Source organism: Nanorana parkeri, unplaced genomic scaffold (assembly GCF_000935625.1).
Source record: "Nanorana parkeri isolate BGI_ZX_2015 unplaced genomic scaffold, ASM93562v1 scaffold465, whole genome shotgun sequence".
NCBI lineage: Eukaryota > Metazoa > Chordata > Amphibia > Anura > Dicroglossidae > Nanorana > Nanorana parkeri.
In genome coordinates, this window is record NW_017306733.1 from 1136481 (window position 1) to 1147734 (window position 11254).

Here is an 11254-nt window from a genome sequence, read left to right on the forward strand (position 1 = left end):
ATACCTATGCCGAGTACTCGTACTCTCCCAAATGCTCCCGATACTTGAGCTTCCGGTATCAGGAAGCCCTACAGCGATTCGTTACATCCCCCATATCCTACTCAATAGAAGCCATTGTTTACATCCACTGCACTGATGATGGCCAACAAGCCCGGAACGTCTATGTGCTCTTTGAAATGAGTAGCTCTATAATATTGGACTGTATCTGTGATGTAAACCAGCAGGTCCGGATGCCCTGTAAAAGGAATGTTTGACGTGGCCCAACCCGCTATCCTTAAAATATCCTAAAATCAGGCACGAACCCTTAAAGGAGAGCTATGGGGTTAAGGCTTTTCCCAATAGTTCTCCTTAGGGTAACGGAAGGACACAAACTAGCGTCCTCCCGTCACCCAGGCTCAGTATACCGCGGAAGGGGGAATCCAGCCCCTCCCCTGTCAGGATCGAGAGGTGAGCGAACGCCGGTATGTGTTCGCTCACCTCCCGATCTACTGAGCCGACCTGTGACAGTCTCATTGTCACCGGTCGATGATCCCAATGGTTTGAGTCTAGTTTAGCATGCATACCTTTTTTTCTGGCTGGTCATGTGATGCACATTGGCCTCTTCCTTTTCTAGCTGCGGGTGCTCCTAACTGATGCAGAGAGCCTAGGCTCACAGGAAATGAATGACGCTGGACGTCATGCCACCTGTAGGAGCACCGGCAATGCGTGCAGTGAGTCAGTGGTGCGGCTGCACTGGATGGGAAGAGCTCACTTTTTTATTAAGTACCTTTTGGGCATTTTATTAATATTTTAATTTCTGCATTTTTTTTTTTTTTTTTATTTTAAAACAGATTTCTGCTAAATGTCCCTTTTTTATTGATTGTTCCCATACTGACCTTTTACTTGTTATAAATATGACCTGTGACCATTAGCGGTACAAAAACCTTTGTCCATTTTTTTTATTTCGGCATGATTACCCCATAATGTAATAATTATGAAATCAGTATTTGAAAAATAAAGTGTGATTTTCTTATCTTCATTGAAAAAAAAACTCCCTCGCCAGCGCCCTCACCGCACAAAGCCTCCGCTAAAAGCAAAGGGGACACTGTCTCCGCACCTAAAGGGTGAGTGTCTGCCTACTGGTCATGTGACCTTTCTCTTGTCGTGCAGAAGAAGCCTTCCTTGGGCACCTGAATTTGGACACTAGGCCCACAATGCCAACGCTTGCAACAGCTGTTGATACCTAGTAGATAAAGTTTTACACGTATATATGTCCTATGGCGTAAGATGTTTTTAACTTAGTCTTTTGTTATCATCGTTTATTTTACCACACCATTCACCCTAAACCCAACCTGCCCTGCCCCCGAGCCCTCGCCCTGCCCCCGGGCCCTGGCGAGCCCTCGCCCTGCCCCCGGGCCCTGGCGAGCCCTCGCCCTGAAGTTCTACCATGTGTATGCTTTGACTGCATCTAATGCCAACTTAAGGTCCTTTTTTAGATCATCAGTTTGAGCTGCAAGTAGTCCCCGGTTATTTGATATTTTCCTGGACCTGTTTGCTGTGCTGCCCACCCCTCAGTTGGACTGCTTTTAGATGTCCTGAAGGTTAAATGCTTCATGTGTCCCTCAATAGATGAGAAAAAAGAGGATTTTACTCTCTATAATCGTAAACCTGGTGACCAGTGTGTAGTGTCCGGACCTCTCGGCTGCATGCATCTTTTTACCACAGTAGCACAGAATTCAATAGAAGAAACTAAAACTTCTGCCTTACCACTGCTGATTACTTGGCAGTTGCTGTGTGAAATGTGTACAAGGTCCTAGGATAACACAGCAGATAATGTGTTCATTGTAACACGCACAAACAAATTTGCAAGAAGTTTTACGGAGCCGCTGAAAAGGGGGGCCCCGGATCCTCGCCGGTGGACCATCAGTCACAATGCTAGTTTCTCATCAGTTGCAATCTGAGCACACCCCAGCTCATTGTGATATTCAGCATTTCCTGCAGTATGGCGGATCGGCTTCCAATGATTACGATCTAAGGTAAGACATTTCCCTTCACACCATTCTTATCCTTTTCCTTTTAGCATATCCTCCTACGGGACAGAATTACTTATTTTTAGAACTTTTTTTCTTTTTTTTTCCATTTTGTTTGTTTGGAGTGTATATTCTTTTCACGTCCGCAGCTCAAAATGTGAGATTTCTTGTTTGTTGATAAATTTAGTGTGTCAGCTTTGCCCCGGGGATGATTTCTTGACTCGAGATGAATTGAAATAGAAACATTTGTGTTGTGACAGAACTTCCTGATAATGTCCGCGCCCCCGCAACCTTGTTAGTTCGAGTTTAAAGCGCTAAAAAAAGAAATGAAAATAAACGTTCTAGTTCAATTCACAGCTCGGTATCTGCCGGTGTAATGTCACCTAGCAAAGCGTAGCACCACGTCAGCCATAGTGCATGTGAATATGACACAGCTTAGACCTTCCAGCGGCATTAACCAGCAGCCGGCTCAGGCTTGGATGCATTTACTAGGGATTATTCCAGCTCTCTTGTCCAGAATAGATCTCTTGTAGTGTCTGCTAAGCCCTACCAAGTCTTTCAACACACACACACACGAAGCGTGTTGACTGTTTTATTGCATTCGTCTTCTCAATGAAATTGGCGCTTTTCATCCAGAAAATGTTTAAATAGAAACCGCTTTATGACTTTCATCCTCTGGAGAGCTCCCTGCTTCTGTCCCTACCCCTGGTCCTAGCCCTCTCCCGACCCTAGCTAGCCCTCTCCCGACCCTAGCTAGCCCTCTCCCGACCCTAGCTAGCCCTCTCCCGACCCTAGCTAGCCCTCTCCCGACCCTAGCTAGCCCTCTCCCGACCCTAGCTAGCCCTCTCCCGACCCTAGCTAGCCCTCTCCCGACCCTAGCTAGCCCTCTCCCGACCCTAGCTAGCCCTCTCCCGACCCTAGCTAGCCCTCTCCCGACCCTAGCTAGCCCTCTCCCGACCCTAGCTAGCCCTCTCCCGACCCTAGCTAGCCCTCTCCCGACCCTAGCTAGCCCTCTCCCGACCCTAGCTAGCCCTCTCCCGACCCTAGCTAGCCCTCTCCCGACCCTAGCTAGCCCTCTCCCGACCCTAGCTAGCCCTCTCCCGACCCTAGCTAGCCCTCTCCCGACCCTAGCTAGCCCTCTCCCGACCCTAGCTAGCCCTCTCCCGACCCTAGCTAGCCCTCTCCCGACCCTAGCTAGCCCTCTCCCGACCCTAGCTAGCCCTCTCCCGACCCTAGCTAGCCCTCTCCCGACCCTAGCTAGCCCTCTCCCGACCCTAGCTAGCCCTCTCCCGACCCTAGCTAGCCCTCTCCCGACCCTAGCTAGCCCTCTCCCGACCCTAGCTAGCCCTCTCCCGACCCTAGCTAGCCCTCTCCCGACCCTAGCTAGCCCTCTCCCGACCCTAGCTAGCCCTCTCCCGACCCTAGCTAGCCCTCTCCCGACCCTAGCTAGCCCTCTCCCGACCCTAGCTAGCCCTCTCCCGACCCTAGCTAGCCCTCTCCCGACCCTAGCTAGCCCTCTCCCGACCCTAGCTAGCCCTCTCCCGACCCTAGCTAGCCCTCTCCCGACCCTAGCTAGCCCTCTCCCGACCCTAGCTAGCCCTCTCCCGACCCTAGCTAGCCCTCTCCCGACCCTAGCTAGCCCTCTCCCGACCCTAGCTAGCCCTCTCCCGACCCTAGCTAGCCCTCTCCCGACCCTAGCTAGCCCTCTCCCGACCCTAGCTAGCCCTCTCCCGACCCTAGCTAGCCCTCTCCCGACCCTAGCTAGCCCTCTCCCGACCCTAGCTAGCCCTCTCCCGACCCTAGCTAGCCCTCTCCCGACCCTAGCTAGCCCTCTCCCGACCCTAGCTAGCCCTCTCCCGACCCTAGCTAGCCCTCTCCCGACCCTAGCTAGCCCTCTCCCGACCCTAGCTAGCCCTCTCCCTGCTCCCGACCCTAGCGAGCCCTCTCCCTGCTCCCGGCCCACCCTAGCTAGCCCTCTCCCGGCCCACCCTAGCTAGCCCTCTCAAATGTTCCAGCATGCAGCATGCCACAGTTGACACATAACTTTACTAAGTGGCCTCATTGGGGAGATTTCCCCTTACATCCTGTCTCTGTGACACCGCATATAGGAAATGGAAGTGTGATGGGCACTGGGACAGTAAGGGGAGCCGCAACAAGGCAGAAGGACAGCGTGTCAAACACACCTGCTGGGGGGGGGGGACCTGTCTGTAAGCTAATGGGTGGGAGGCTCTCTGGTGGGCTTCTAGGGGAAATTAAGCGGTTGGGTTGGCAGTACCAGTCTAATGATGTGACTGGTAGTATAAAAGTTCAAAATGTAGTAGATCCCATCGCACTCCTGACCGGATAAAGCCCAAATGAAAACTGGGGGGTGCCGAAAGTGACAGCAAATGCCTCCGCACATCAAATGCAAAATACCATAAAGTCATTCGCACTCAGTAGATATCAGTCCATCTTCTTTATTGACTGAACATGATGTCACATACACAAAGCTTTATGCATGTGACATCATGTTCAGTCAATAAAGAAGATTGGCTGCTATCTACTAACGGAGTGCGAGTGACTATATGGTATTTTGCAGGTAGTAGAAAAGAGGAGGGGTAGTAGAAAAGAGTAGTAGAGTGAACGCCAGCGGGGGAGCCGTCACTGCCCGGCCTGCACTGGGTGTGAAGATCCAATGGCATTTCCAAAACTAAAATGAGCCTTTTATCTTACTGTGAACAAGCCTGCAGGGAACATTTATTCCAGGACTGAATAACTACAACATGGACATTTTTCTTTCCCTTCTCGCCATTCAGAGACAAACCAAATGTGAAGAAAGCTGCCCCTCCCGCAGTACCCGTAGCGGCGGTAAAACCTGTAAAAGTCGGAGCAGAGCCACCTAAAACCAGTGAAAACAGAATTGGACGAGCCAAGGAGACGAAGAAGAAAGTTCCACCCAGAAGGTAAGCCAACTCAAACCAGGCGCATCCTATAGGTACCTCTTCGCCATCCCACCCGACGGGTATCAAATCTTTATTGTCTCATTTAGGAGAACGGTAAGCGGCAGCATCAGCGGCAGCAGCTACAGCGGCTCCAGTTCTAGGTCCGGATCCCGAACATTGTCCTCTGGATCTTCATCGGCCACCGCTTCACCTTCTCCATCCGCGTCCCGAAAATCCAGGTGAGATCTTTAGAAATATATCTCTAAAAGCAACACTGCATCTGATTCAGATAAAGAACATAAAGGTGCCAATGTAATCATTTTTTTTACAGCTCACTGAAGGCGCATTGGAGGGAATTTATCAAAACTGGTCACCCATAGTTACCAATCAGCTTCTCTCTTCAGTTTGTTCAGTTAGGCCCCATTCGCACACGAATCGGCCGGCACATACAGCTCCGTGCTGCTTGCGGGGCCGTACGAAGCAGCTGCCGGGAAGGACGGGTGCTGCGTGTGATTAGTACGCAGCCCCCGTCCTTCTCTATGGGGCTACGCGGCCGTACGCTCACCTCAACTGCAGGTTCGTAGGGGTGCGGATTTTTCTGGCCGGGACGCATACAGGATCCATTCCGGCGGCGTATGAATACGCTCACCCGCAGCCCCTACGGACGTGCAGGGCGGGCCAGCTTAGGGTGGACGTACGGCTGCGTAGCCCCATAGAGGACTCGGGCTGCGTACTAATCACACGCAGCACCTGCACTTCCCGGCAGCTGCTTGGTAGGGCCCCACAAGGAGCTGTACGTGCGGGCAGATTCGTGTGTGAATGGGGCCTTAAGATTTAATAATGAATGATAAAAGCTGATTGGTTACTATGGGCATCTGCTCCAGATTCGGTCTGCTCCAGTCTTGATCATTTCCCTTGGTTGCTTTTCTTGGTGGGGGGGGGACAAACTAGGCTTTCTAATTGCAATATTGATGTTCCTTAGACGAAAAGATGTGAAAAATGATTTTTTTGTGGGGGAAAAAAAAAAAAATACTGTAAATGTATTTGTTTTTTCCTCAATTTTATACGATGCTGAAAAAAATAAAAGGTTCCGGGGGAGGAATTAATTGCGGCTGATAATGGGTTAATTAGGGATTGAATAAAAATACATTTTTATTATAATTCTTTTTTAATTTAATTTTTTACTTCTAAGGTTTTTTTTACATAGTCAGGTTGAAAAAAGACGCAAGTCCATCGAGTTCAACCTTTAGGCCTTGTTCACACCAAGCGCAGAGCGGATCAGTTGCAGACCGGATCAAAACTGCGTCCAATTGTATTTTTTGCTCCTGTTCACATCGCAGCGTGCAGTTCCAGAGCAGGTGAAAAAGCTGCAGCAGGCCCTATTTTACCTGCTCTGGATCTGCAAATGCCTGGAACGCATTGAAAGCCCATTTTAAACATTAAAAAAAAAAAAGATTTGTATTATTTTTTTAGTCAAAAACGCATCTAAAAAAATAGCGTGCGTGTGCAGAAACCTGACCGGATCTGCTCTGCATTTGGTGTGAACAAGGCCTTAGAGATACGGAGAGAAAAAAAAATGTCAAATGCAGATCAAAGTTGACCCCTTTTGATCTATATATGTTTTTAAAAAAAAGTAATTACAATGTCGCAATACATTGTTACACTGTATTTACTCAATGACACTTGCGGACTGTCTGTCGGTGTCTTTTCACACAGGAACCGCTGCATTTGGACAACCGCTCCTGCTTGGTGGATACATAATGGGGGCTGGGGGAGAGGAGCAGAACATATCTTCTGGGTTTAATATCCTGAAGTGTTTAAGGTTCAGGTGAAAACCCAGGATCCTCTTTCAGCCTGCAGGGCTACGTAGACATGCCGTGCAGAGCTAGTAGGGGGAGGGACTTTGAGATGAGCACTCACCCAGTGCTCAGCCGGCTGGGGTGACCGGTCTCCTCAATAGAAAACGCTGATGCTGGAAGCGGTTGTTGTGCAGCATTTCCTGATCCTGTGCTGGGGAATGGAGCCGGGGGAACCTGAAGAAAGAGCAGAACTTCTAACAAGGGCGCCTGCTGCTATCTAATCTAGCCTTAGTGGGGCTCTAATAACTGAATAAAACTAGTTTCGGAAAGCACAACACAGCGTTTGCTGCCTAGTATTTGTAATGACAGACAAACGGCTGCTGGGAAGGGATTTAAGAATAATGAATATAGTTGACTTGTGATAAATAGATGACTTTATGGCCTTTCGGAATCCTCCCAGCAGCCGCTTGTTAATGGTGGTCTGCTTGTACATTGATCATGTGACACGCCTGTTTATAACACTAATGCATCTCCTATTCTTTTTCTTTTGTCCTGTGCATTCCTGAAATGGTGGTGAAACAGGAAGTCCAGGTACGCTCCGCTTTAACTTCCTCTAAATGTTTATGCAGAAAAAGCTTGTCATTATGTATACATTGTCCTCCGGAGTTTCCTGTCTTCCCCCCCTCTCGTGTGTCCTCGTATCTTTTCTAAGATAATCTTTGAATTCATCGGTACCGTACACAACAATTACGGGGGAAGTTTTTTGTGTAAACTTTGCATAGACAGCATTAGCCCTCATTCACACTAGAAACGGCCGGCACGTACAGCTCTGTGCTGTGTGTACGGCCGTATCGCTCAGCTCCCGGGAAGGACAGGTGCTGTGTGTGATTAGTACGCAGCCCCCGTCCCTTTCTATGGGACTACGCGGCCGTACGCCCCCCTACGCTCACCCCAAGTGCAGCTCTCCATGGGTGCGTGTTTCCTGGCTCGGACGCAGACAGGATCCATCCTGTCCGCATACGAGTACGGACACGCGCACGGACGTGAACGTAGGGTGGCGTACGGCCGCGTAGTACCATCGAGAAGGACGGGGGCTGCGTAATAATCTTACAGCACCTGTCCTTCCCGTGAGCTGAGCGATACGGCCGTACACGCAGCACAGAGCTGTACGTGCCGGCCGTTTCTAGTGTGACTTGAGGGCTTAAAAAAAAAACAATACATATTATTAGGCACACCTACGCTCTCCATCTCAGATCCAGTCTCCCAGTATCAACTATTATCCCCTAACACAATCCCTTGGATACTATAGGATCATATACACTACAATACTAACCTCATGCTGTATTTAAAGTATTGCAGGCTAAAAATAGAACAGATTCCTCCAACGCTTACGAGCATTGATCGAGTGATCCCCCTCTGTTCTCTTTTTGAATTTGCCAGCCACTGTCAGTATACCTTGCACAGAGCCGGCAGCTCATTGGCTGCCCGCTCTGTTTGATTGCAGATTTTCCGACCGGCTCCTCTGATCAGCTAATCGAGGGATGCCGGCCAAGAGGGTGCTGCCAGCGGCACGCACTGCGAATTTCAGCTGGTCCCTGAAGAACTGGACGCAATTTGCATAATGAATGGGCAGCTTAAGATTGGGCAGTATAGCCACCGTCAAGCCTCTCTGTCTTTTGGTCTCATGGACTAAAAGTCCTTCAGCTGGAACTCTCAAGCAGAATGAAAGCACAAATAGAGCAGGAGCCAAGGGTATAGAAGCTAGAAGGTATAATACACTCGCATTCAGATTACAATTATAGGAATAGTCCACCTGTTGCACCTCCGGCCTGCAGAGCATTGCAACTGTGATCATTGTGTCACAGGTGCAGTGCACAGGCTCTTACACTGTGTACTCCCAGCTCCATGCCTGTCCTGTGAATGGATGACACAGCTGTGTGGGTGGAGCCTCATGAAATTTTAAAAAAAAAGACGCTGCAGGGAGATTCACCCTATGGTTCAGATGAGGACGGGGCATTTTGGGGGTTTGGGGAATGCAGCTATGTTATACCCTAAACACGGGTTGTAACATGAAACATGGTCATATGGGGGCTCTAAAAGCATTGCATCGGTACCCTTTATGGTTATTGGGTTTTATTGTGGCGTGTAGGTTTTAAGTCCATAGTATCGGTGACCATGAAATAGTTGATACAACAGTTGGATCCCAAACGAAGAGCGCAGTCCACTTCATAAATATGCGTTTTGTTCAATGTCAGTTGGGCTGCCGTGGTCGGCGTAGAATGCGGCATGGGCTCAGTGACCTCTGTTACGGCCACTCCGGCTTTGCCTAGAAACATTTGGATCAGCGCATCCGTCTGAGCGGCTTAAAGCTTCACTTTGAATTCACACATTTTAAAAAAAAAACACCTTGGCACAAATGACCAAAGTGTCCGTGAGCCTGAAATAGGAACTGCACCGCACCCAACGAAGCTTTTCTGGTCACAGAGTAACCCATAGCAACTGATGACAAATAATCTGAGTATTTACCGTATGCATATTAGATGGGTTGAACCGCCTTATACTGCTATGCACAAACAATGGATATTTACATACAATGATTTCCTCTTATCCTTTAAATAAATCATTGACCAAGCGATGATTAAAACCTTCCTGCATTCTAGTACCTAGATGATCAATCCCAAAACTTCCCTCTTAATCCCATAACTACTGGCGTCAATCTGAAAGTAGAAATATGTCGTCTCCGCCATGCTGGTGCAAAAAAATGCCTTTTTAGTTTCTGAAAAACATCTTAAGGACCCGGACCCGAAGTGCTCCTACTACCCTAGAGACCCCGTCACCCACCTATTCAGGCCCTTTGTAAAACCCCCATTAACCGGCCTAGAATTGCCTCTCCGCCCCTCCCACCACCTCTCCTACCTACCGGGTGGGGGGGAGCCTCTTCCTATGATGCAGTGCTCGGGCCTAGTGACCAATCATGATGGTGTGGGTGATGTCATGGCCACCTTTTAAGCTCTCTGCTACTCGGTTGTCGTAGTGGGCATACCTGTGGTGTGTAATTGGGCTTCACACAAATCCATTCACAGTGCCCTGAATCGGAAGGATAATAGGGTTTCTTTAATCTGCATTACATTATACAGCAATGCAGAATAATACCATCAGCTATAGAGGACTACAAATCCCAGCAATACTTTATACAGCAATGCAGAATAATACCACCAGCTATAGAGAACTACAAATCCCAGCAATACATTACAGAGCAATGCAGAATAATACCATCAGCTATAGAGGACTACAAATCCCAGTAATACATTATACAGCAATGCAGAATAATACCGTCATTTATAGAGGACAACAAATCCCAGCAATACATCACACAGCAATGCAGAATAATACCGTCATTTATAGAGGACAACAAATCCCAGCAATACATTATACAGCAATGCAGAATAATACCATCAGCTATGGAGGGCAACAAATCCCAGCAATACATTATACTGTGATGCAGAATAATACCGTGAGCTATAGAGGACTACAAATCCCAGCAATACATCACACAGCAATGCAGAATAATACCATCAGCTATAGAGGGCAACAAATCCCAGCAATACATTACACAGCAATGCAGAATAATACCATCAGCTATAGAGGACTACAAATCCCAGCAATACATTACACAGCAATGCAGAATAGCAGCATATGAATTTACTACATACTTTGTGCTGCCGCTCTGATGTCTCAGGAGGAGGATCTTAGGAGGGGTGTGGAAGGTCTCAGCAGGGGGAGATGTGCGGGCAGCGGAAGTGCTGTAACCAGGGGCCGCATGGTTCCCAAGAAGGCTGCCCCAAGGTCCCCAGCAAGCGCGGGACCTCAGGCAGCTGCTTCCATTTAAAATTTTAAGCACCCGTATCGGTTTTTGGTATTGGGGCATTTTTACTTGTGAAAATACCCAGTATAGGTGCATCCCTAGTTTCCACCCTTCCTCATTCTGTGTGGAACCTGAGTGAATATTTTATCTGTACAGCGGAAGTCTATCTTTTGGGTCTATCTTTTCCTCACTCATGTGGTGTGTATGCGTGTTTTTTTTTTCACCAGGTCGCTCAGCGTAAGCAGCGTCTCATCTGTCTCCAGCGTTTCCTCCAGCAGCAGTTCTGTGCGTAGCGCCGACTCGGAGGACATGTACGCCGACCTCGCCAGCCCCATCTCCTCGGCAAGCTCGCCCTCACTGACCCCATCACTGCAAAAGAAAGAAAAAGGTAAATGGACACAATTATCCCAATATATCAGAGCAGATGTTAACGGGGAACTATGGGGTCAGGGCTTTTCCCCCTAGTTCTCCTGAGGGTCGCGGGAGAACGCAAACTAGCGTCCTCCCGTGACTCAAAGCTCAGTATACCGCTCGCGGTATACATAGATGCCGCAGCCAAAATGGATCCCGACAATTCTGTCTGGATCCACCCAGCTGTGGGATTAACAGCTGGCTCTGCCTATCCAGAGGCAGAGCCAGCTGTACCCGCCCCCCCCTTCG

General features: G+C 48.9%; 1 protein-coding gene across 1 annotated transcript in view; it reads left to right on the forward strand.

Moving 5' to 3' along the window:
- Positions 1–11254, forward strand: part of ZC3H18 (zinc finger CCCH-type containing 18) — a 71279-nt gene that overhangs the window by 51454 nt on the left and 8571 nt on the right. The window contains exons 12-16 of the mRNA XM_018560563.1: positions 1000–1103; positions 4805–4951; positions 5038–5169; positions 7312–7320; positions 10822–10982. Of these exons, the coding sequence (XP_018416065.1) occupies positions 1000–1103; positions 4805–4951; positions 5038–5169; positions 7312–7320; positions 10822–10982 (553 nt within the window). The remainder of the gene's footprint in view (positions 1–999; positions 1104–4804; positions 4952–5037; positions 5170–7311; positions 7321–10821; positions 10983–11254) is intronic.